Here is a 26,265-nt window from a genome sequence, read left to right as displayed (position 1 = left end):
TTTCTGATCATGGCCATTCTGACTTGTGTGAGGTGATACCTCATTGTAGTTTTGATTTGCATTTCTCTAATGATTAGTGATGTTGAGCATCCTTTCATGTGTTTGTTGGCAATCTGTATATCTTCCTTGGAGAAATGTCTATTTAGGTCTTCTGCCCATTTTTGGACTGGGTTCTTTGTTTTTTTGATATTGAGCTGCATGAGCTGCTTGTAAATTTTGGAGATTAATCCTTTGTCAGTTGCTTCATTTGCAAATATTTTCTCTGATTCTGATGGTTGTTGTTTCATTTTGTTTATGTTTTCCTTTGCTGTGCAAAAGCTTTTAAGTTTCATTAGGTCCCATTTGTTTATTTTTGTTTTTATTTCCATTTCTCTAGGAGGTGGGTCAAAAAGCATCTTGCTCTGATTTATGTCATGGAGTGTTCTGCCTATGTTTTCCTCTAAGAGTTTTATAGTGTCTGGCCTTACATTTAGGTCTTTAATCCATTTTGAGTTTATTTTTGTGTATGGTGTTAGGGAGTGTTCTAATTTCATTCTTTTACATGTAGCTGTCCAGTTTCCCAGCACCACTTATTGAAGAGGCTGTCTTTTCTCCATTGTATATTCTTGACTCCTTTATCAAAAATAAGGTGACCATATGTGCGTGGGTCTACCTCTGGGCTTTCTGTCCTGTTCCATTGATCTATATTTCTGTTTTGTGCCACTACCATACTGTCATAATTACTGTAGCTTTGTAGTATAGTCTGGAGTCCAGGAGCCTGATTCGTCCAGCTCCGTTTTTCTCTCTCATGATTGCTTTAGCTATTTGGGGTCTTTTGTGTTGCCATACAAATTGTGAAATTTTTTGGTCTAGTTCTGTGAAATATGCCACTGGTAGTTTGATAGGGATTGCATTGAATCTGTAGATTGCTTTGGGTAGTATAGTCATTTTCACAATGTTCATTCTTCCAATCCAAGAATATCATTTACCGCTCCATCTGTTTGTATCATCTTTAATTTCTTTCATCAGTGTCTTATAGTTTTCTGCATACAGGTCTTTTGTCTCCATAGGTATGTTTATTCCTAGGTATTTTATTCTTTTTGTTGCAGTGGTAAATGGGAGTGTTTACTTAATTTCTCTTTCAGATTTTTCATCATTAGTGTATAGGAATGCCAGAGATTTCTGTGCCTTAATTTTGTATCCTGCTACTTTACCAGATTCATTGATTAGCTCTAGTAGTTTTCTAGTAGTATCTTTAGGACTCTCTAAGTATAGTTATCATGTCATCTGCAAACAGTGACAGCTTTACTTCTTCTTTTCCTATTTGTATTGCTTTTATTTCTTTTTCTTCTCTGATTGCTGTGGCTAAAACTTCCAAAACTATGTTGAATAATAGTGGTGAGAGTGGACAACCTTGTCTTTTCCTGATCTTAGTGAAAATGGTTTCAGTTTTTCACCATTGAGAACGATGTTGGCTGTGGGTTTGTCATATATGGCCTCTATTATGTTGAGGTAAGTTCCCTCTATGCCTACTTTCTGGAGGGTTTTAATCATAAATGGATGTTGAATTTTGTCAAAAGCTTTTTCTGCATCTATTGAGATGATCGTACAGTTTTTCTCCTTCAATTTGTTAATATGGTTTATCACATTGATTGACTTGTGTATATTGAAGAATCCTTGTATTCCTGGGATAAACCCCACTTGATCATGGTGTATGATCCTTTTTGTGTGCTCTTGGATTCTGTTTGCTAATATTTTGTTGAGCATTTTTGCATCTATGTTCATCAGTGATATTGGCCTGTAGTTTTCTTTCTTTGTGACATCTTCATCTGGTTTTGGTGTCAAGGTGATGGTGGCCTCGTAGAATGAGTTTGGGAGTGTTCCTCCCTCCGCTATATTTTGGAAGAGTTTGAGAAGGATGGGTGTTAGCTCTTCTCTGAATGTTTGATACAATTCGCCTGTGGAGCCATCTGGTCCTTGGCTTTTGTTTGTTGGAAGATTTTTAATCAGTTTCAATTTCAGTGCTTGTGATTGGTCTGTTTATATTTTCTGTTTCTTTCTGGTTCAGTCTCATAAGGTTGTGCTTTTCTAAGAATTTGTCCATTTCTTCCAGGTTGTCCATTGTATTGGCATATAGTTGCTTGTAGTAATGTCTCATGATTCTTTGTATTTCTGCAGTGTCAGTTGTTACTTCTTTTCCATTTCTAATTCCATTGATTTGAGTCTTCTCCCTTTTTTTTCTTGATGAGTCTGGCTAATGGTTTATCAACTTTATCTTCTCAAAGAACAAGCTTTTAGTTTTATTGATCTTTGCTATTGTTCCCTTCATTTCTTTTTCATTTATTTCTGATCTGATCTTTATGATTTCTTCCCTTCTGCTAACTTTGGGGGGTTTTTTGTTCTTCTTTCTCTAATAGCTTTAGGTGTAAGGTTAGGTTGTTTATTTGAGATGTTTCTTGTTTCTTGAGGTAGAATTGTATTGCTATAAACTTTCCTCTTAGAACCTCTTTTGCTGCATCCCATAGGTTTTGGGTCGTCGTGTTTTTGTTATCATTTGTTTCTAGGTATTTTTTGTTTTCCTCTTTGATTTCTTCAGTGATCTCTTGGTTATTTAGTAGTGTACTGTTTAACCTTCATGTGCTTTTATTTTTTACAGATTTTTTTCCTGTAATTGATATCTAGTCTCATAGCGTTGTGCTCGGAAAAGATACTCGATACAATTTCAATTTTCTTCAATTTACCAAGGCTTGATTTGTGACCCAAGATATGATCTATCCTGGAGAATGTTCCAGGGGCACTTGAGAAGAAAGTGTATTCTAGTTTTTTTGGATGGAATGTCCTATAAATATCAATTAAGTCTATCTTGTTTAATGTATCATTTAAAGCTTGTGTTTCCTTATTTATTTTCATTTTGGATGATCTCTCCATTGGTGAAAATAAGGTCTTAATGTCCCCTACTATGACTGTGTTACTGTCAATTTCCCCTTTTATGGCTGTTAGCATTTGCCTTATGTATTGAGGTGCTCCTGTGTTGGGTGCATAAATATTTACAGTTGTTATATCTTCTTCTTGGATTGATCCCTTGATCATTATGTGTCCTTCTTTCTCTCTTGTAATAGTCTTTATTTTAAAGTCTATTTTGTCTGATATGAGAATTACTACTCCACCTTTCTTTTGATTTCCATTTGCACGGAACATCTTTTTCCATCCCCTCACTTTCAGTCTGTATATGTCCCTAGGTCTGAAGTGGTTCTCTTGTAGACAGCATATATACGGATCTTTTTGTTCTATCAATTCACCCAGTCTATGTCCTTTGGTTGGAGCATTTAATCCATTTACATTTAAGGTAGTTATCGATATGTATGTTCCTATTACCATTTTCTTAATCGTTTTGAGTTTGTTATTGTAGGTCTTTTCCTTCTCTTGTATTTCCTGCCTAGAGAAATTCCTTTAGCATTTGTTGTTAAGCTGGTTTGGTGGTGCTGAATTCTCTTATCTTTTGCTTGTCTGTAAAGGTTTTAATTTCTCTGCCGAATCTGAATGAGATGCTAGCTGGGTGGAGTAATCTTGGTTGTAGGTTTTTCTCTTTCATCACTTTAAATATGTCCTGCCACTGCCTTCTGGCTTGCAGAGTTTCTGCTGAAAGATCAGCTGTTAACCTTATGGTGATTCCCTTGTATGTTGTTTCTTTAACCTTACTGCTTTTAATATGTTTTCTTTGTATTTAACTTTTGATAGTTTAATTAATATGTATCTTGGCATGTTTCTCCTTGGATTTATCCTGTATGGGACTTTCTGCACTTCTTGGACTTGATTGACTAATCCTTTCCCATATTAGGGAAGTTTTCAACTATAATCTCTTCAAATGTTTTTCAGTCCCTGTCTTTTTCTCTTCTGCTTCTGGGACCCCTATAATTCGAATATTGGTGCGTTTAATGTTGTCCTAGATGTCTCTGAGAGTATCCTCAATTCTTTTCATTCTTTTTTCTTTATTCTGCTCTGTGGCAGTTACTTCCACTCTTTTTCTTCCAGGTCACTTACCTGTTCTTCTACCTCAGTTATTCTGCTATTGATTCCTACTAGAGAATTTTTAATTTAATTTATTGTGTTGTTCATCATTGTTTGTTTGCTCTTTAGTTCTTCTAGGTCCTTGTTAAATGTTTATTTTCTCCATTCTGTTTCTAAGATTTTGGATCACCTTTACTATCATTACTCTGAATTCTTTTTCAGGTAGACTGCCTATTTCCTCTTCATTTGTTTGGTCTGGTGGGTTTTTTATCTTGCTCCTTCATCTGCTGTGTGTTTCTCTGTGTTCTCATTTCACTTAACTTGCTGTGTTTGGTGTCTCCTTTTTGCAGGCTGCAGGTTCATAGTTCCCGTTGTTTTTGGTGTCTTCCCCCAGTAGCTAAGGTTGGTTCAGTGGGTTGTGTAGGCTTCCTGGTGGAGGGGACTAGTGCCTACTTTCTGGTAGATGAGGCTGGATCTCGTCTTTCCGGTGGGCAGGACCGCATCCCGTGGTCTGTTTTGGGGTGTCTGTGACCTTATTATGATTTTAGGCAGCCTCTCTGCTAATGGATGGGGCTGTGTTCCTGTCTTGCTAGTTGTTTCGCATAGGGTGTCCAACACTGGAGTTTGCTGATCATTGAGTGGAGCTGGTCTTAGCATTGAGATGGAGATCTCTGGGAGAGCTTTCGCCATTTGCTATTTTGTGGAGCTGGGAGGTTTCTGGTGGACCAGTGTCCTGAACTCGGCTCCCCCACCTCAGAGGCACAGGCCTGACACCCGGCCGGAGCACCAAGACCCTGTCAGCCACACGGTTCAGAAGAAAAGGGAGAAAAAAAGAAAGGAAGAAAGAAAGAAAGAAAGAAAGAAGGGAGGAAGGAAGGAAGGAAGGAAGGAAAATAAAGTTACTAAAATAAAAAAATTATTAAAAATTTAAAAAGTAAAAAGTAATAAAAAACAATAAAAAAGGGACAGACAGAACTCTGGGACAAATGGTAAAAGCAAAGCCAAACAGACAAAATAATACAAAAAAGGATACACATACCCTGACGAAAAGAGAAAAAGGAAAAATATATATATATCTATAAATAAAGAAAAAAGGAAGAGAGCAACCAAATCAATAAACAAATCTACCAATGATAATAAACTCTAGGTACTAAACTAAGATAAACATAAAACCAGGAACAAATTAGATGCAGAAAGCAAACCCCAAGTCTACAGTTGCTCCCAAAGTCCACCGCCTCAATTTTCGGATGATTCGTTGTCTATTCATGTATTCCACAGATGCAGGGTACATCAAGTTGATTGTGGAGATTTAATGCACTCCTTCTGAGGCTGCTGGGAGAGATTTCCCTTTCCCTTCTTTGTTTGCACGGCTCCCGACGCTCAGCTTTGGATTTGGCCCCGCCTCTGCGTGTAGATCATCTGAGGGAGTCTGTTCCCGCTCAGGCAGGATGGGGTTAAAGGAGCCGCTGATTCGGGGGCTCTGGCTCACTCAGGGCGGGGGGCAGGGAGGGAGGGGCACGGCGTGAGGGGCGGGCTTGCAGTGGCAGAGGCCGGTGTGACGTTGCACCAGCCTGAGGCACGCCGTGCGTTCTCCCGGGTAAGTTGTCCCTGGATCCCGGGACCCTGGCAGTGGCGGGCTGCACAGGCTCCCGGGAGAGGAGGTGTGGACAGTGAGCTGTGCTCGCACACAGGCTTCTTGGTGGCGGCAGCAGCAGCCTTAGCATCTCATGCCCGTCTCTGGGGTCCGCGCTGATAGGCGCAGCTCGCGCCCGTCTCTGGGGTCCGCGCTGATGGCCGCGGCTCACGCCCGTCTCTGGAGCTCCTTTGAGCGGCGCTCTTAAGCCCCTCTCCTCGCACACCAGGAAATAAAGGGAAGAAAAAGTCTCTTACCTCTTTGGCAGGTCCAGACTTTTCCCCAGACTCCCTCCCGGCCAGCCGTGGCGTACTAACCCCCTGCAGGCTCTGTTCACACAGCCAACCCCAGTCCTCTCCCTGCGCTCCGACCAAAGCCCAAGCCTCAGCTCACAGCCCCACCCGCCCCAGCGAGTGAGCAGACAAGCCTCTCAGACTGGTGAGTGCTGGTCGGCCCTGATCCTCTGTGCGGGAACCTCTCCGCTTTGCCCTCTGCACCCCTGTGGCTGCGCTCTCCTCTGCGGCTGCGAAGCTTCCCCCCTCCGCCACCCACAGTCTCTACCCGCGAAGGGGCTCCTAGTGTGTGGAAACCTTTCCTCCTTCACGGCTCCTTCCCTCTGGTGCAGGTCTTATCCCTATCCTTTTATCTCTGTTTATTCTTTTTTCTTTTGCCCTACCTAGGTACGTGGGGAGTTTCTTGCCTTTTGGGAGGTCTGAGGCCTTCTGCCAGCGTTCAGTAGGTGTTCTGTAGGAGTCGTTCCACATGTAGATGTATTTCTGGTGTATCTGTGGGGAGGAAGGTGATCTCCACGTTTTACCCCTCCGCCATCTTGAAGGTCTTTTTTAACATTTTTTTACTTGTATATATTTTGTATATTCGTGCTTCCCAACTGCAAAATGATGGCTCTTTAACTGTATTGTTTCTAAGACCCTTGAAATTATAAAATGTTATTCTATTTCTGTGCTCACTATAAGCAAATAACCCATCAGATCAGTACTGAACATCTTACTATGGCAGGTACTGAGCAGGCACTGAGGTTACAAGGAAAAATAAGTGCTTTGACTGCCTTCAGTGTTTTACAGTTCCTGGGAGAGACCGGCAGGCAAGCAGATGGTACTGACAGTGGTCGTAAGAGTGACAGGAGTGCACCCAGAGCCCCGGGCACCAGTGCATGAGGGCAGCCTCCTTGACAAGTTGGCACCTGGGCTGAGCCCTAGCAGCAGCTGCGAGGTGGCCACACGGGGAAGGGGAAGGACTTTCCAGAAAGAGCAGCGTTCTGTAGAGCACTTTGAAGCTGGGAAGCAGAATTTGATCTTTGTTCTAAGTAATGGAAAAGAAAAACAAACTTTTTTTGATCAGAGAAGTAATGTCATCACTTTAACATTTTAATCTGGCAAAAAAATACACAAGAGTTTAGAGAAAGCAAAGACAGGAGTGAGAAGAGCTGTTGGGAGTCTGTGGCGTGGCTGGGAGAGAGGGAGCCTCGCCCTGAGCCGGGGGACACAGGACCAGTGGGAGGAGGGAGAGAGGGGAGATATTTGGAGCAGAAGCAGCAGAAGTACACAGCTCGCTGGATGTGAGATGAAGGAAGCAGTAGAGAAGATGCTCACCTAAAATCAAACGTGCAGTCTGTATCAGGATGCTGGGGTTTTAACGGGTACATTTATTCTGAAATTTACCTGGAGAAATAAATATGTTGAGAATAATTCATAATCTTTTTTTACAAAGGAGTAACATTGAAGGGATATTACCCTGTCTAATATCTAGTGTCATGCTGATGACGCATAGGCAATAGAACAGAAAGAATCTAGAAGTAGACCTCTCCATGAGTATATGGAGACATTTGGAAAAGAATAGGCTTTTTATTTAGGTGGTATTGGAAAAACTGGCTATCACATAGGATAAAAAGAAAGACTAGTTCTCTACTTCACCAGAGAGACAAACATAAATTTCATAAACGTTAAAGATGTCTCAGTTAGAGTAATGCTAATTGTTATAACATACAAATCCTCAAATTCCAGTAACTTCTCAAATTAGAAGTTCATTTCTTCCTTGCGTGAGAATCCAATGAAGGTGCTTCTCGCTGGGGCTGGGGTGTGTGGTAGAAGCCCTGCTGCATGCGGTCACTCGGGACCTGGCTGACAAGGCCCCGCCATCTTCAGCATCTGGCCCCTAAGGACATCCTGAGGGCCCACATGAGCTGGCAGACGGGAAAAGACAGCCCCTAAGGCCATCTGCTTCCCCTCAGCCCGGAAGAGGCACACACCATCTCCACTCACCTTCCATCGGCTAGGACGGGTCACATCCCCCCACTCAGAGGCGAGCGGACCTGGGAAATGACGTCCCTGGTAGGCAGCCGCTTCCCAGGTGTAGTTCTGTGCCTCAGAAGATAAGCATGTATCTGTGGAGGACAGCTAGCTACCGTTGCCACAAAGAACATGCCAAACAGAGTACATATGTTAACTAAATGAGCAGCTAAATACACCAGACAGAATCTAGGAAAGTAGTTTCATAATCTTGGGCAAAGGCCTTCTTGATGACTTGCCTTCTGTGACTTCTTCATGACATGAATCTGTTAAAAAAAAAAAAGGTGATGTTTTGTCTATCATATTAGCAAAGATTACAAATTTATAATATTCCATGTAATACTTGAAAATGCTTAGAACAGTATTACACAGTAAACAGTACATTTTAGCTATTATTATTACTATCGTTATTTTATTAGCAAGGAGAGATAAATACTTACATACATTGTTAGTGATCATTGGTACCACCATTTGGAGGGCACTTTGATATCAAAACTCAAAATGTGCCAGCCTTCAACCCAGCAATCCAATCTCCAGGAACGTATCCTTGAAGAGAATGCCTACAAAAATTTGTGTACAAGGCTATTCATTTCAGCATCACTTTAATAGCAAAAATTAAAGAACTTACAGCTCCTTAATAAAGAATTAGCTAATTAAATAAATTTACTTCTTATACATATGTCTAAGGTTTTGACATTTTATAGCAGCTATTACTTTTATAATTTTAAAACAGATATTTCATTAAAATTATCCAAATTTTAGCTTATAGTGAAGTCACTGAAAAGAGCTCAAGGAATTAGAACAAAATTGGAGGTGGGAGAGGGTAGAGTCACCAGGAATGTAGTAATTGTTGCACTTCTGTTTTGCCCAGAGGCAAGAAGATGAAATGACCTTAAAGTGCAAGAGGGAAATTTATGTTAGCTATTAGGGGAATCTTTCTGAGACTCTAACATAATTTACAAGAATTCTTAAAACCTGAAGTCTCCAGACAGTTTCTAGATGTCAAGATGTACCCCCTTTGTGGTTCACCTCTAGAAAACTTCTCTCTCCTAACAATTACTAGTATAAAAGTGTTCAACTGTGCTTTGTTTAATCCATGTGATTTAGTTCTTCCCTTTATGATTTTAAATTAGGCCAAGCATACTAAAATATACTTTCTGATAGATGCATTGCGTCACGTAACTGTAGCAACAAAACACCGCCCGCCAAGTTCAGATATACAATTGGCCCTGCTTTAACCCAATCTTAGGTCCGTGATAGGGTAACCTTGGATGTGAATCCACCTTATAATGAGGGCTTTTCAGTATTTCAGTGACTAATCCCTTTTACTCAGCATCCGGGGTGATCGATTTGTATTGATTTTGCTGACTAATCCTGGAGCAGAGTTCCAGAGGGGTCTAATTATAACCTCATACACACCCTACGTGTCTTAAATATCACAGTATATTTACTTCATTCAAATCTTTGCAGTCTCCTCAAGTCTCAAGAATTCATCCATAAAACATTCTAAGTGACTCAGTGGATATGTGAGCCTACTTCCTAATAGCTTATAAGCCTATATTCCACATCCCTAATGGGCTGCCTGTAATCAGTAACTGTTTCTTCACTGCTTCCTGACTTGTTCCCCACTGTTTCCATTGGGAGGGGCATTTAAGAGCTCCAGATTACACTTTTTTTTTTCTTCATGCAGCTTGGAGCTCCTCCTTGTTTATTAGCAGTTCTGTTTCTTTCTCTAACCCCACTGTCTCTGGATGTATCCGTAAAGGTACCATCTGTTTTAGTGCCATTTTATTTCTGCTTTATTCTCCCTGCACTTCTTTCTTTCGTCAATGCTTTATCGTAACAATTTATTCTTGCTTTAGTTTCCACCTGCTTTTGCAGCCTACCCCTTTCACCCTCCCCGCCACCACTACCCCCCAGCCCATGTCACTCTAGATTTCCTTTATCCAAGGAATGGGGTACCATGACTCTTAAGGGCACAGCTTTGGAGTCAGGTAAGGGCCAGCTCAGCTGCTTGTAGGTATTGTGCTTGGCTAGTTGACCCCCGCAAGCCTCAGTTCTTCATTTGTAAGGAGGAGAAAGGAATGATACTGTCTCCCTCATAGAGCTTTTGGGAGGACTAAATGAAATGATGGACTTCAGGGTTTCCCAGTCTTGGCAATGCTAACACTGGGGACTGGTAATTCTTTTTTCAGAGGCCTGTTCTCAGCATTGTAGGATGCTTTAAAGCAACCCTGGCCTCCACCACTAGATGCCAGCAGCAACCCCCTTCCCAGTTATTGACAACCAAATATGTCTCCAGACGTTGCCAAATGCCCCCGGGAGGCAAAATTGTCCCTACTGACAACCACTGGTGCACATAAAGCATTTGGCACGATGCCTGGTACACAGTAGGGACTTGATAAACATTTGCAGTAGATTGATGATCAGACTGATGAGTGAATATTCATTTCTGATGCAAGTGTCTAATACAGTGCTTAACCCTCAATTAACTTCTTCATACGCGAACAGATGAACAAATGAATCTGAAGCCAATGAGCCTTGAGGGCTACCTGTAATTCCTACATTGTACTGAAAGGTGCTGTCTTCACTTAAAACAAATGCTCCTATGTTGCAAACACATTTTGGACAAATAACTAATTGTTATTAGTTAAATTGTTATTAGAGCAGTTTAAGCTGTTCTACCCAGTTTTTCCCCAGCTTTATTGAAATGTACTTGTCAAAAACATGGTGTAAGTTTGTGTACAGTCTACCGATTTGATACACTTACATACTGCACAACGATTGTGAGATAGCAACTCCATCACGTCGCATAATTACCATTTCTTTTTTGTGGTGAAAATATTTAAGATTCACTCTCTTAGCAACTTTCAAATATATAATACAGTATTATTAACTATAATCACCATGCTGTACATTAGGTTCCCCAGAACTTATTCATCTTATAACTGGAAGTTTGCAATCTTTCACCAACATCTCCCCACCCCCTACACCCTGGTAAACATTCTAGTCTCTGTTTCTATGAGTTTTACTTTTTTAGATTCCACATATGAGTGATATACAGTATCTGTCTTTCTCTATCTGGCTTATTTCACTTAGCTTAATGCCCTTGGGGTCCATCCATGTTTTTTCAGACATTAGGATTTCCTTCTTTCTCATGGATGTACAATATTTCGATAGATAGATAGATAGGTAGGTAGATAGATAGATAGCTCTTCTTTACCCATTCATCCATTCATTGATGGACACTTAGGTTGTTTCCATATCTTGCCTATTGAGAATAATGCTGCAGTGAACACGGATGTGCAGACATCTTTCAAGATCCTGTTTTAATTATCTTTGGATATACACCCAGAAATAGGATTGCTGGGTCCTGTGATAGTTCTATTTTTAATTTTTTGAGGAACCTCCATACTGATTTCCATAGTGGCTGCACCAATTTACATTCCCACCAACAGTGCAAGAGGGTTCCCATTTCTCCACATCCTCTCCAACATTTATCTCCTGCCTTTCTGATATAGCATTTTAACAGGTATGAGGTTTTGATTTGCATTCCCTAATGATTAGTGATATTGAGCACCTTTTCAATACATGTTGGCCATTTGTATGTCGTCTTTGGGAAAATGTCTATTCAGATCCACTGCCTGATTTTTAATTTGATTGTTTGGGGGTTTGGGTTTCTTCTTCTTATTTACTATTGAATTGTGTTAGTTATTTGTATATTTTGGATATTAACTCCTTATCAGCTATGTGATTTGAAAATATTTTCTCTCTTTCATTGCCTTTCCATTTTGTTGATGGTTTCCTTTGCTGTACAGAAGCTTTTCAGTTGTAGTTTCACTTGTTAATTTTTGCTTTTCTTGCCTTTGCTTTTGGTGTCAAATCCAAAAAATCATTGCCAAGGCAAATGTCAAGAAGCTTACCCCCATGTTCTTCTAGGAGTTTTATAGTTTCAGGTGTTACATTTGTCTTTAATCCATTTTGAGTTAATTATTGTGAGTGGTGTAAGATAGTGGTCCAGTTTCATTCTTTTGCATGTGACTGTCCAGTTTTCCCAACACCGTTTATTGAAGAGACTGTCCTTTCCCCATTGTATATTCTTGGCTCCTTTGTCGTTAATTAACTCACCATATATGTGTGGGTTTATTTCTGGGCTCTCTATTCTGTTCCATTGACCTATGTGTCTGTTTTTATGCCAATATCACACTGTTTTGATTACTATAACTTTGTAATATAATTTGAAATGAGAATGTGTGATGTTTCTAGTTTTGTTCTTCCTTCTCAAGATTGTTTTGGCTATTCAGGGTCTTTGTGATTCCATACGAGTTTGGGACTGTTTGTTCTATTTCTGTGAAAAACAGCACTGGAATTTGATAGAGATTGCACTGAATCTGTAGATTGCTTTGGGTAGTATGGACATTTTAACAATACAAATTCTTCCAATCCATCAGCATAGAATATCTTTCCATTTATTAATGTCTTCTTCACTTTCTTTCATCAATGTTTTATAGTTTTCACCGAACAGATCTTTCACCTCCTTGATCAAACTCCTTCCTAAATATTTTAATCTTTTTGGTGCTATTGTAAATGGAATTTTTTCCTTAATATCTCTTTCTGATAGATTGTTGTTAGTATATAGAAACACAACTGATTTTTTAATATTTATTTTGTGTTCTGCAACTTTGCTTAATTCATTTATTATTTCCAACAGTTTTTTGGTGGAGTCTTTAGGGGTTTCTATATATAATATGTCATCTGCAAATAGTGACAGTTTTACTTCTTCATTTCTGATTTGGATGACTTTTATTTCTCTTTCTTGCCTAATTGCTCTGGCTAGGACTTCCAATACTAAGGTGAATAAAACTGGCAAGAGTGGGCATCATAATTTGTTCCTATCTTAAAGGGAAAGTTTTCAGTTTTTTACCACTGAGTATGATGTTACCTATGGGCTTGTTTTGTGGCTTTTATTACATTGAGGTGCATTCCTTCTATATCCACTTTGTTGAGAGTTGTTATCATGAAAGTGTGTGTATTTTGTCAAGTGCTTTTTCTACATCTATTGAGATGATCATATAATTTTTATCCTTCCTTTTGTTAATGTGGTGTATCACATTGATTGATTTGCAGGTGTTGAACCATCCTTGCATCCCTGGAATAAATCCTACTTGATCATGGTGTATGATCCTTTTAATGTACTGTTGAATTCAGTTTGCTAGGATTTCATTAAGGACTTTTACATCTACATTCATCAGGCATATGTACTTTTATTTTCTTGTGGTGTCCTTATCTGGTTTTGATAACAGGGTAATGCTGACCTCATAAAATGAGTTTGGAAGTGTTTCCTCCTCTTCTGTTCTTTTTATGGAAGAGTTTGAGAAGGATTGGCACTTATTCTTTAAATGTTGATGTAATTCACCAGTGAAGCCTTCTGGTCCTGGACTTTTTTGTTTCTTAGGAGGTTTTTGATTACTGATTCTATCTCTTTATTAGTAATTGGTCTGTTCAGCTTTTCTGTTTCTTCCTGATTTAACCTTGGTAGGTTGTATGTTTCTAGTAATTTAACTATTTCTTCTAGGTTGTCTGTTTCATTAAGATCTGTTTCTGGTAGTTTATCTTGTTCTTTTGTTTGGAACATATTATTTTGTTTCTTCATTTTCCTTGACTCTTTGTGTGGGTTTCTGTGTGTTAGATGAACAGCCTCCTACCCCATTCTTGACAGACTGATCTTGTGTGGGAGATGAACGTCATCAATCAGCCCAGCCTTGGCTTCTGGTTGTCTCTAAAACCTATGTGATTGTCTAATCACTTTCCCTGTTTTTAGTGGCGCCCAGTGGTTGAATATGTGCCCAGACCGATCAGTGTCCCAGGGGAAGGGTCACAGTCAGCTACTAGATACAGGGTCCAGTTTAGGAGCAGTGGGGAAAGTGTGTCATTAGACCCCATCCAAGGAGAAACTGGGAGGTGGGCATTTCACCTGTCCCCTCTGTACTGGGCCCAGTTATACAGCCATGGAGTGGGGGAGGGGGCTATGGGGTCCGGAACCCATTATGAACTTCTTTCTTTATTACAGGCCTGTGGGACTCCTGAATGAAAGCCCCACTGGCTGTCAGAGCCAGGTGATCCAGGGGTTCTTCTGTCAAGCAGCAGCCTCAAAAGCTGGGGCACCAGATGTGTGTAAAAGCTTCCTGAGGGAGATACTGGCAAACTGGAGCAGGCCAGAGGGAAAGGCCAGGGGAGGCGTCCACCGGCTTCTGTGGTCTCAGGAGAGAACTGCAGTCACTCCCTAGTTGGATGCTAAAAATTAGAGGCCTGACTGGCAGGCGGCAGCTTTTAAAGTACGCAAGTAGAACCCTTTCAGGAAAGGTCGGGGAGACTGGCGTTTCTGCCTGGACACGGGTGGTGGGTGAGCGGAGGCCCAGTACTCACGCCCGCTGATACCTGCTTCTGTGTTTGCTGTAGTATGTGGGGCTCACGGATGCAAGCCCCGCGGCTTTCAGAGCTAGGTGTTCGGGGAGGGGCATCCCTCTGGTGGGAGTCTTAAAAATTGGGGCGCTAAAAATGGGGTTCAAACCCTTAGCCTCCCAGGGAAAAGCTGGGAGTTGGAGGTCCCTGCTGTGTGCTAGGACTGGGGTTTGTGGCGAGTGCGTCTCAGCCTCTCCTGCCGTTTTGATGTGCGCGTTTTCTCATTCTCCCAGTGCATAGGAGCCCCTTGGCTAGTTTCTGGATTTCCTGCAGAGGGAATTACTACGTGCGTAGCTGTTCATTTGGTGTATCTGTGGGAGGGTGGCGGTTCAGGGGTCTCCTATGATGCCATCTTTAAAGACCACGCTGCCCACTGTCATAAAAGGTAAATCTTAGGGAGATTTCCTTTTTATAAACATCAGTGGCTGACGGCTGTGAATTATTATATTGCTGTAGAATTCTGTGCTGGTTTGATTAACTTACAGGTATTTTAGATTGATGTTCCAGTTATTAAGCCACTGATGTGGTAAGAGAACAAAGCTCAAGCTACTTTTAAATGTTTATTAACCTAAGTTTATTCTATAAACATTTATTGAGTGCCTACCATGTTTCAGGCACTGTTCTAGATACTTCGGATACAAGTATCCAACCTTGTGGATCCTCCATTCTGCTAAGTAATGGTCTACAAAAATAATAAATACATGAATAAAAATGAAAGTCAAGAGTACTCATAACTTCTAAAATATTAAGCTGGGAAATATCTAGGTGGTACTGACAGCAAAATTCCAGTGGATGACTGTACTCCAACAGAAACATTTTTGTGGGTGCATTCATTGTGTGCCATGTGGTTGCTCATTTATGACTTCATTTCTTTGAACTCTGACTTTCTGATCTGAATTAAAATGAGCGTATTAAATCTAATCTGTGGTTACCTTTACATATTATGTGACTTAAAACCTTTAGATGATTCACTGTGCATAATTTTTGAAATTGTCTCAAACCTACACGGTTCCTTTTTCTAGGTCTTCTCTAATGAACTGTAACTTTATAGCATACTTTTTGTGCTGTAGTGTAACAGGCCTATAGCTGATTTTTTAAAACTAATACAATATATGTTTTTTGTGTCTCGCTTTTTTCATCTGTGGAATACCTAACCAACACGGGGTGTTATAAGAATTAAAATAATATAACATTTGTAAAAAACCTAGAACTAAAGGAAGTGCCTGGCACAAAGTAAATCTTAAGTCTGTGCTTTCTGCACCCCTACTGGTCATTCACTTCTTTCAATTTTTTCTAATATTGTACCTTTTTCTTTCCTTTGTACACTTGTGAGGAAGCAGGCCTACAATGAGAAATAGAAGCAAAATGTATATCCATCAGGGCCATATAAGGAGTGTCCCTTTGTCTGTAGACCACTTGTCTTGGAAGTAAGTCCCTCCAAATGATGAAAACCAAGAGATGTTTTCACATTTAACTCTTTTTTAAAGTTTTTTCCTGATTTCAAAAGACATTTTCATTGTTATAAAACTCCAACATTACCAAAATTAATAACTTAGAAAGTCCCTTTATCCACATACTCACCACAACTCTCTACCCCAGAGAGAATTCATAGTAATATTCTGTGTCTATTCTCACATGTCTTTCCTAGGTGTATAATACATGTGTTATTAAATAAGAGTACATTGTACATACTGCTTTGCGACTGACTTTACTCGCTTAACGTCTTTGATGTCCGTATCAACGTAGGTAGTTCCTTCTCATCTCCGACAGCTATGGAGCGAGAGAAAACGATGCATTTGTGGCTGGCTGTGCACCCAGCCACAAGCTCCCGCAGCGTGCAGATGCGACTGGAGGAATCCCTTTGGCTCACCCACGTCCTGCCAACCCCTGACCCTCTCCAAGTCCTGACCCAAAAGGGCACCAGGAGAGTGAGTCCAAGGATGCTGTTAGTGCACACCAGGGGCCAGGCCTTCCTGAATGCAGGCACGACTGGGCTGGGCAGAGGATACACATTCACACAGCAGTTACCCCTGAGGCTCCCAGAAACATCAGTAACTGCGACCCCCTGAGGTGGAGCTCTTCTTTGGAGTGTGGCCACCTGGTCATGCACAGCCCACTTGCAGCAGGAAGGACATCTTACTGAGGATGATCAGGTCAAGCTAACCTACTGTAAAATGTCCATTGGAAGCCATTCATCCCACTTCACCTCTCCCACTTCAAAGCCTACCTTCCCTCGCTCAGATGTTTACCCTTGGAGCGATTAAGTCATTCATCTTTTCTATGCTCTCCTTAGCTGCTCTTTTTCTCTTTTTAGCTGACAAAAGGGCAGATATGATTTAGGCCAAACGTCAGTATGTCAGACATTAAATATCCATTCCCATGCAGCGCGTGGTATGCATGACCACCTCCTCTATTGTAACAAATGGCATGTTAATTAACTTGTGCACAGAACTTACCCAGAACTGCGCCGTACAGAGCACGCAGAGCAGAACGCTTAGAGCGGTCCGCTCAGTTGGGGCCTTTGTCTAAGAGGCTGCAAAGGTGCAGACTCCACAACACAAGTGAATTTTCTGCAGAACAGAGCTACCAGCTTCCTCGGCAAGAAAACAGGAGACGTGATTATGCGAAGTAGCCCTTTCGCATCTGGACAGGCTATGTACTCTCTGTGGCATCAGACAGCAGGCCGCGGTGCTGGGGCAGGGGCAGAGGCAGAAGCCCCGTGCCGCCAGGACTGCCGTGGGGACGCTGCGCCAGCCCGAAGCCCTCCAAGCACCGGACCTTCCGAAGGCGGTGTCCAGGCCTTTGAAGGTTAAACGGCGAGTGGTTCAAACCTGCGTGGCTAAAGCAGAGAACGGCCGAGGGTCAGACCGGGGCAGCAGGCGCAGGAGGCCACATCCTCCGCCTTCCACTCCTCGACGATCACAGAGCCTGCGTGGCGCGTGCCGGCCTGGGGCTCAAGAGCAGTTCCCTGGGCCCCAAACAGGTCAAAAGGACCCTTTCTGAAATCCTGTTTTGGAAACTAAAACCTCCCGGTCGTGCTACTTACGGCTGCTTCACCCTCTTTCTTTCAGATACCATCGTTCTCATCGCCTCCATAGCGGTAGTTTCTGCCAAAACTCAGGGTAACATCTTCGCCACGTCGGCGCTGCGCAGCCTGCGCTTCCTGCAGATCCTGCGCATGGTGCGCATGGACAGGCGCGGCGGCACCTGGAAGCTGCTGGGCTCCGTGGTCTACGCGCACAGCAAGGTGGGGGGCCCTCGCCCAGGTGCGGGCAGGGTGTTCTTAACTTCTTCCCTTGCTGCCATGATATTTACTAAACCCATCGAAAGCAAACTTAATCTTTTCAGTAATTGGTTAAAGCAATGTGGGACACAAGGTGTAGTGGATTATGTGAAAGTCATCATAAATATCCAAGCAGTAGTCAAACGCATGGAATCATGCTTGTATTTTTTTTCCTTTTTCAAAGATTTTTCACCTCTAAAAATCTCTCATTCCTTTTATATCTAGGAATTAATCACAGCTTGGTACATAGGATTTTTGGTTCTGATTTTTTCGTCTTTCCTTGTCTACCTGGTGGAAAAGGACGCCAACAAGGAATTCTCCACCTACGCGGACGCACTCTGGTGGGGCACGGTGAGTGTGAGCGCCTGCTTGTGTTTATTGGATGCTGTGAGATGTTTCCTTTGAATGTAGTGTAGGGATTCCCATGGGTGGTCCCAATAAAACGATGAACTTCCAAAAGGGAGGTAAGTGAAAATATACAGCGCTTATAATTATCTAAAGAGTTTCCCCTGTTAAGTCCAACAAAGTTAAGTTCTCTAACAAATCATCAGTAGTATTTCTTGCATGCTACACTGTTGCCACAATAAAGACAAGTAATTTTTTAACCGTGATTAAAATGTTCATGGGCTTGTTCATTTTAACTGTGGAGCACAGCTTTAAAGTACAAATGGTTGCATTGTTTGGCCACTTGTCAAAAAGTTTATCTGAGGTTTAAAGAAAAAAAGGTGTACTAGCTGAATGAAAGAAAAGTAAAATTATAGTACAAAAAGGGAAAAAGAGAAGAGTGGTAACCATCTCTGAGATCAGAGACTATAGATCCTGAATTTCAAAACTTTCCACTCATAAAACTCTTTTTCCTTTATATTGTTGTTAAAGGATAGTTTTCCAAACAAATAAAAGTAAAATCACAACTCTCATACAGGTAGAAAATAAACATGTCCTCAAGATTTTATTTAAACTTTTAAGTATTCAAATGAATGTGCAAACAGAGGCACACCTGGCTTCTTCCACAGTGAAAGAGGAAAGTCAGAGGAACCCGCACCAGACAGAATGTACTTACATGTCCGTAAACAAGAATTATTTTGCATTGCTGCTACAACTTATGTAGTCCTAAAATAACTCAAAGGCCTGAAAGGTGCAGAGCCCGCCCCATAAAAGCAGGAACTGAGAACCTGGAAGAGTGTACTCTAAACAACACATAGTTTTCCATCAAAGCAAAAATTGTCTTTACAGTGTAAAGAATCTATAAAACAGTCGATGAAACGTGTACCCTATTAAGAATGTCATAGGATAAAGGAGTGCTTTATGCAATGTGTAAACTACATTTTTTAAAATTCTGTTCCTTAAGACATTCCAAAAGGGTGAAAATACAAGAGCAGTTCTAGTTGTTTGAAGACTTTCCCTGTCTCTTTGGTCCAACAAATTTGTTCTCTTCTAAATCATCGGCAATAATTCTTGAGTGCTAGATTGTCGCCACAATAAAAATCTGTCATCTTCTTAAACTGTGATTAAAACATTGGTAAGTTTGTTTGCCAGTTTGCTTTGTGGAGCACAGATTTTTAAGTTCCCAGTTGTTGCATTGTTCCGCTATTTGTCAGAAGCTCCTCAGCGAGAACTAGATCTCTTGTCAAGGACGTGGATAACTCGGCAGGGCCTGTAGTAAGCAGAACTTGGTATGTTTGTGGGTTGCATAGCAGCAGTAATATGAATAAAGATCAAAAATATATTCATCTGAAGATTAAGATTTTTTTTCCTTAAATTATCAGAGTTAAATGTCTCCAAGATTGTGCCGCTGATAACAAAGCATTCTGTTGGTTTAACAATTTGGTTTCCAACTGCTTCCCCTACCCCACAAACAATAATGGCCACTTTGAAAGGAGGAAAGTGGAAAACCCAGAAGAGAGCAGTCATCTGACATTCTTAAAACACTTCTTATGTGTAGAGAACAAATGAATATCTATGACTCACGGTGGGATAAACTGTGTAAACTGAGCAAACAGGAGGCTTTTCTAGCCAGCAAGGGGAAGACAACTGATTATCCCAGGCTTCAAAGCAGCGATTTGAATTGGAAGTTTAGATTTTGCGCCTCTGTGATAATTCTAACGTGCGTGAGTGACGGGACACTCAGAAGCCCCTTCTCTGAGGTGCATCTGTTGGTGAGTCCACCTGGCAGCTCTCTGGCCTTCTGGCCTTCCGTCTTCCTTTCTCCTTCCTACTAATCAGAATCGCTGCACTGTGTGTTGAACAGTGTGTGGGAAGCTCTGAATGTGCCTCTCACTTAGTCACCAGCTTGTTTCTTTTGCCAGAACAACCCATGTAGCAGGTTTCCAAAGGTTCATCTCTGTTCGTTTCAGGGAAAAGCAGCGTCTATTCATTGATTTCATTCCAGTAGTGCTATTTGACTGAAGTTTAACCTGTACTTAACAGGATCTTTGAATGGCCTAATTATGTCTCTTTAAAGAAAAAAAAAATTTAGCCTTGAATACAAGAGTAAAAATTTTCTAAGGTGTTGAGCTTCTAGGAATAAAAAAGGCCTTGTTGGTCCACAGTGGGTTTGTTGATATTAACTGACTCATTCATGAAATCGTCTGAAGCCACAAAAAGCAAACAAGAGAACTTATTAGTTCTATTCCTTATAAGAACATACTAGGTCTCCAGTGTGAAGTAAAACAAATTTAAAATACTGACTGTACCTTTTATTATATGTTAATGAAGACCTTAATGAAATCTATTTCTGGTTACTTTTTAGTTAAAATTGTCCATGTTTGAAGTGAGAGAGTGGCATGGACATAAATACACTACCAAATGTAAACTAGATAGCTAGTGGGAAGCAGGTGCATCGCACAGGGAGATCAGCTTGGTGCTTTGTGACCGCCTGGAGGCATGGGATAGGGAGGATGGGAGGGAGGGAGACGCAAGAGGGAAGAGATATGAGGATATATGTATTTGTATAACTGATTCACCTTGTTATAAAGCAGAAACTATCACACCATTGCCAACAACTATACTCCAATAAAGATGTAAAAAAAATAGAAATAAAGATAAAATTGTCCATGTTGCATGTAATGGACACCTTGCTAACTAAGGAAGTATCCAGAATACATAGGGAAATGAAAGCATCCTGCACTGGAGTGTTTCTTAGTGCTAGGCTTTGGTGAAAAAACAAAAAAAAAAAGGAAATCCTCATTTCTTAAAAAAAAAAAAAATGCCCGAAGTATCGACATTAAAATGCCATTTGTAGGCTGTGGATCCAGTGTCCCAGTGAATTCTAAATATTAAATACGAAAGCCCTTCCATTAAGAAGGTGCTGAGGGCTGTACCCAAACCAGCTGCAGGAGGAACACGTAGTGCCATCAGCAGAGCCAGTAAAAACACGGAGAACTTTGATACCTGAAAACAGTTCCATACTAGCGAACAACAGTACTCAGCCCGCTGAGTAAGTGGGATAATCGATACAAAGGGCTGGTCCTAAGCGCATGGCAGGTACCCAACCACAGATGCAGCTGCCGTGGATGGTGAGGTGGGAGAACCGCTACAGCCAAGGAGCACAGAGCGGTACCTTCCTGGCACACCCACGGCTTAAGCGCAGAAGGGGCGTGGGAACTGGGGTTTCGATGAAAAGATGTTCTGGCTTCTGAAGGAGCAACTGAAGAGGCGTTGATGACAGTGGACGTGCCGGGGGAGAGGAGAGGCTGAGGCCTCAGCTGCGGCTCCGGGACAAGAGGACCTTCTGGTTGCTGGGCGGAGTTCCATTTAATGTTATTTCCTATTATTATTATCCTCCTTTCCAGTTGCTTTAGGTTTATTCTGAAGTAATTTAAAAACAGGTTTTCCCGCAGTTATGTTTTATTATGATCTCCTTCTTTCCTGTTATTATTTTCTTCCTTTTGATTGGCTGAAACAACTTAAGATCCCATCCTCCTGACGTAATTTTTCCTGGTAATGACCTATTCTTGAAGGCCAGCTTGTCCTCTTCCTATTTACCACTATTCCCGTGACGAAGACAGTGTTACGGGTTTTTTTTAAAGACGCAAACAACAGCAGATGGTATAAATCTGCTCTTGAGAAAGCATCTGAAAAGTACAGCCTCCACCTGAGACCTGTGCCTGAGATGATTCCTTCAGACATGTAGAGGATTTGATGTCGGCCAGAGTTAGTCCCAGAATTCATGCTAAAAACCAGACAATCTTTCTCCAAGCATTAGTATAGGAGGCTCTGCATTCAACAGGTTGTACAGCCCAAATATATGCCATGAGTTTCATCCCCCTGCAAAGTCTAAGAATAGGAAATGGTGCACATTTGTGGAAAGAGCTAAGATACCCTTGTCATTGATAACATCTGTTACCCTTCCGAGAATCAACCCTCCTCCCATCAGGTTCACCAGGACAAAATGTTTTCTTCCACCTCCTATAAGCTGTTGCTTTCTGACTTATCTGAGTCGGATAATTAACTGTATCTGCTGGTACAGTTAGTTAAAGTTGTGTTTCTTACCAATGCATTACCTGATGGTATCCAAGCCTTACTTTACTTCTAACCATTCAAGATTATTAACGACCAAGTGAAAACTGAGACACACATACCCCAGCCATTACCCCCCAAAACAGCCGAGTGGTTAATAACCTCTCCAAGTGCCACGCCTACCTTAAGGGCATTTATGGGCTATACTGGTTATAAGTCTCTGTGGGGAACTCTTTCCTAAGATGTCTGTTCCTTGAAAATTGTCACCGCACATGCGACTCTGGACACTTTTGCTCAGTATTTCTCCATAAGCACTGAGCACGTGCTGTATTGAAAAAAAATGTATTATAGTCAGGAGACCAGGGTTCCAGCCCCATTGTTAGTGGAGGTGTGATATTAAGCAATTATTTATTATCTCTGTAAAACTGAGAAAAGAATAGTACCCAAACACAAAGTTGCTGTGTGTATTAAATGAGATTAGGCCATGTAGATGTACTTTATCAAGCACTAGACAGATGTTAGTCACCACTATTACTACATATTTGACCACAGTCCTGGAAGACCAGGATGGAATGCTAATGCCCTGAGCTCCCTGCCACAGCAGAGCCCAAATTTTATGATGCCACCAACACAGGAGTTTCTGATGTTTGGAGATCAAAAATCTTTCTGATGTACTAGTTCAAGGTGACCAAATTTCAAAATTGACTGTGCAGATTCTGTGACTACCCACTATCTGAAACCGTATGCTCAGGAAGTGGCCCAAAGAGAAGAGAAGGGAAGAAAAGAGACTCGGAAGACGAGAAAAAGAGCAAAGAGGAGGGAAGGGGAAGGGGAGGGGGGAAGGAGATTGTTGACAACTGTCAACATGAATCTTCTTCCCTTAAAGGACCCCCTTAGGAACCTTCATGCACTGTTGGTGGGAAGGTAAATTGGTGAAGCCACTATGGAAACCAGTATAGAGGTTCCTGAAAAACATTGAGACTGGGCTTCCCTGGTGGCGCAGTGGTTGAGAGCCCACCTGCCGATGCAGGGGACACGGGTTCGTGCCCCGGTCCGGGAAGATCCTACATGCTGAGGAGCGGCTGGGCCTGCGAGCCATGGCCACTGAGCCTGTGCGTCCGGAGCCTGTGCTCCGCAACGGGAGAGACCACAACAGTGAGAGGCCCACGTACCACAAAAAAAAACACAAAAAACTACTCTGAGCACTGAGCCACAAGGAGAACAGCTCAGATGTGTGATCGGAATGGAAAGCAGACGGAGAAGTGCAAAGTTATTGCTGTGACCAAACCGTGACATTTCTCCTTCCCTTTATTATTATTAATAAACTACTGGAAAGGATTAAGCTATCTTAATTAAGATTAATCTTAATTAAGATTAAGCAGAACAGGTATAATAGATTAAAATCTTTCCCACGTATTTAAAATTAGGAACCTGTAATAAAATGGAGCCAGGAATGCTGCTTCTGCAATCTCAAGGAATTCCTTTGAGAATCCTCTACCCATACTGCTGGTGGCATCTGATTCACTTGGCTGCTGGATTCTACTGCCAGTTCCCTCTCACAGCCTCACAGCCTGGGCCTTTCTTGTTCCAGGCCCTTTGCTCCGCACAGGTGACCCTCCTTTGTCCTTCACTGTTGACGGGAACTGGCCTGAGCTTTCCAGCCCTGCCCTTCTCTCACACGGCCAAGGCCAACCCTCCACCATGTCCTTCACCCTATGTCCCTCCTCCTCGGGTACCCCCCCATCATAAAGCTGCCACCCTCCCCTCCTCAGCCTCGGCCTCTCTGCAGACAGGCACAAGCACATCCTAGAAAGCACCCACTCACATCAGAGATTTCCAGGAGTTCTGGCCCCATGTTTCTCACTCTGTCGCCAATGTTCTGGAAAGAATTCTTTATTTGTTTACTAAATATTTATTGAGTTCCTCTTACTCTGGAGGCAGACATCACGCTGGATGTTAGAGAGACAACAAAGAGTAAAGACACGGTCCCTCCTTCTAGTAGAGGAAATAAGGACCCCTCCCCAGAGGAAAGTAGAGCAGTAGTACACTACCCCTCATGATAAGTGCTGACAGGAAACGAGCAGGACAGAGAGAGACCAGAGGCCGCCTGTGGACAGTGGCCAGGGGAGGCCTCTCTGAGGACAGAGTGTTTTGGATAACACCTGAAGGATGAGAAGGAGCCCCGCGAAGACTGGGGGCTGAGGGAGCAGAGTGTGCAAAGGCCCTGTGGCAGGATAGCCTGGCCCATCGGAGGAGCTGAAAGGGCACTGTAGTTAAAGTGCAGTGCGCAGGGGGGGACCAGGGGGACCTCGGAGACTTGGGCAGAGACCAGCTCACGAGGTCCGTAGCTAGGAGCTTAGAATTTATTCTGAATTTGGTGAATAGCCATTGCAGGGTTTTTAGAGAGGAGTAAGAAAATAATAGCCCTTGCAGGTGTGCAGAGAAGGAACTGAGAGAGGCCAGAGCAAAAGTAGAAAGAGCAACTGAGAGACGGCGGCTCGTGATGCACAGGAGCCAGGACAGGAGCAGCCTCAGGGTGCACGGTGACGAGTGTGCAGGCAGGTGTGGTGTATACACAACAGTGCTACTCAGCCACGAAAACGAGGAAACCCTGTCATCCGTGACCATGTGCGTGGACCTTGAGCGCTAAGTGAAACAAGGCAGACAAAGACAGACACTGTGTGATCTCACTTATATGTGGAAGCTTACCAAAAAAAACCACGGAAAGAGATGATATTTGTGGCTACGAGAGGGGCGGGGAGTGGAGGAAGGTGGTCGAAAGGCACCAACTTCTAGTTATAAGATAAACTAGTACCAGGGATGTTAGTACCACATGGTGACTGTAGTTGACATTCCCATGTGATATACAGGAAAGCTCAGAGAGTAAAGCCTAAAAGTTCTCATCACTCTTTTCTTTCTCTGCATCTCTATGAGATGATGGATGTTCACCAACCCTGCTGTGGTCATCATTTCACAGTACGTGTTAATCACACCGTCATGTCGTACACCTTAAACAGTGATGTATGTCAACCATTCCTTAATAAAACTGGAATAATTATCATCTAAGAAAAAAAGAGGCTGCTCTAGCAGCCCAGTCTTCAGTGGTGGCCGTGATGACAGAGAGAAGGCAGTGGGATTGGGGAGGTCAAAGCAGCGGAACCTGCTGAGGTATTCAGAGAGACACCTGTGGGGAGGGAGAGGCAGCAGTGCCCCAAGGCTTCTGATTGAGCAGCACGGTGGTCAGGGGGGCTCTCGACCAGGAGGGGGTGTCATCGAGGGAGCGGCGGGTTTAGGATGATACAATTTCCGTTTTAAACATGTTCAGTTTATTTTTTTATTTGTTTCACATCCTTTAATTCACAACACCTGCTTTTATTTTATTTTACTTTATTTATTTTTTTGGCCATGCAGCATGCGGGATCCTAGTTCCCCGACCAGGGATCCAACCCGCGCCCCCTGCAGCAGAAGCGTGGAGTCTTAACTGCTGGACCACCAGGGAAGTCCCTAGACATGTTCAATTTAAATGACTGTGCAGCATCCCAACAGAATACCCGCTGCAGATGTGTGAATCCAGACCTCAGAAGAGTGGTCTGGCCTGGAGGTAGAAACTCAGTGTGTTCAGCATAAAAATGGTATTTATACCCATGAGAGTGGTTCACGTCACTGGGGAAGAGAGAGAAAGGAGGGGAGAGGGGGAAAGGAAAGTTACAGAAGAATAGAATTTTTATTTTTTTATATAGTTATTTCATTTACTTATTTTTGGCTGCGTTGGGTCTTTGTTGCGGTGCGCGGGCTTCTCATTGCAGTGGCTTCTCGTTGCGGAGCACGGGCTCTAGGTGCACGGGCTGCAGTACTCGCAGCACGCGGGCTTCAGTAGTTGTGGCACACGGGCTCAGTAGTTATGGCTCGCGGGCTCAGTAGTTGTGGCTCGCAGGCTCCAGAGCACAGGCTCAGTAGTTGCGGCGCACAGGCTTAGTTGCTCCGCAGCAGGTGGGATCTTCCCGGACCAGAGCTTGAACCCGTGTCTCCTGCATCGGCAGGCGGATTCTCAACCACTGCACCACCAGGGAAGTCTTGAGAAGAACAGAATTTTTAAAAGAGAAAAAGACCCAGAAGCAAAGCTTAAGAATCCAGTA

At 42.4% G+C, this 26,265-nt stretch overlaps 1 protein-coding gene across 5 annotated transcripts in view; it reads left to right on the top strand.

The window, feature by feature from the left end:
* Positions 1–26,265, top strand: part of KCNQ5 (potassium voltage-gated channel subfamily Q member 5) — a 580,339-nt gene that overhangs the window by 457,299 nt on the left and 96,775 nt on the right. For all 5 annotated transcript variants that reach the window (XM_060030362.1, XM_060030361.1, XM_060030363.1 and 2 more), the window contains exons 4-5: positions 17,460–17,635; positions 17,897–18,022. In XM_060030362.1, the coding sequence (XP_059886345.1) occupies positions 17,460–17,635; positions 17,897–18,022 (302 nt within the window). The remainder of the gene's footprint in view (positions 1–17,459; positions 17,636–17,896; positions 18,023–26,265) is intronic.

The sequence above is a fragment of the Delphinus delphis genome, chromosome 14 (genome assembly GCF_949987515.2).
Source record: "Delphinus delphis chromosome 14, mDelDel1.2, whole genome shotgun sequence".
Taxonomy (NCBI): domain Eukaryota; kingdom Metazoa; phylum Chordata; class Mammalia; order Artiodactyla; family Delphinidae; genus Delphinus; species Delphinus delphis.
Note: the sequence above shows the minus strand (reverse complement) of the source record. Positions and strands in the feature narration are given on the sequence as shown.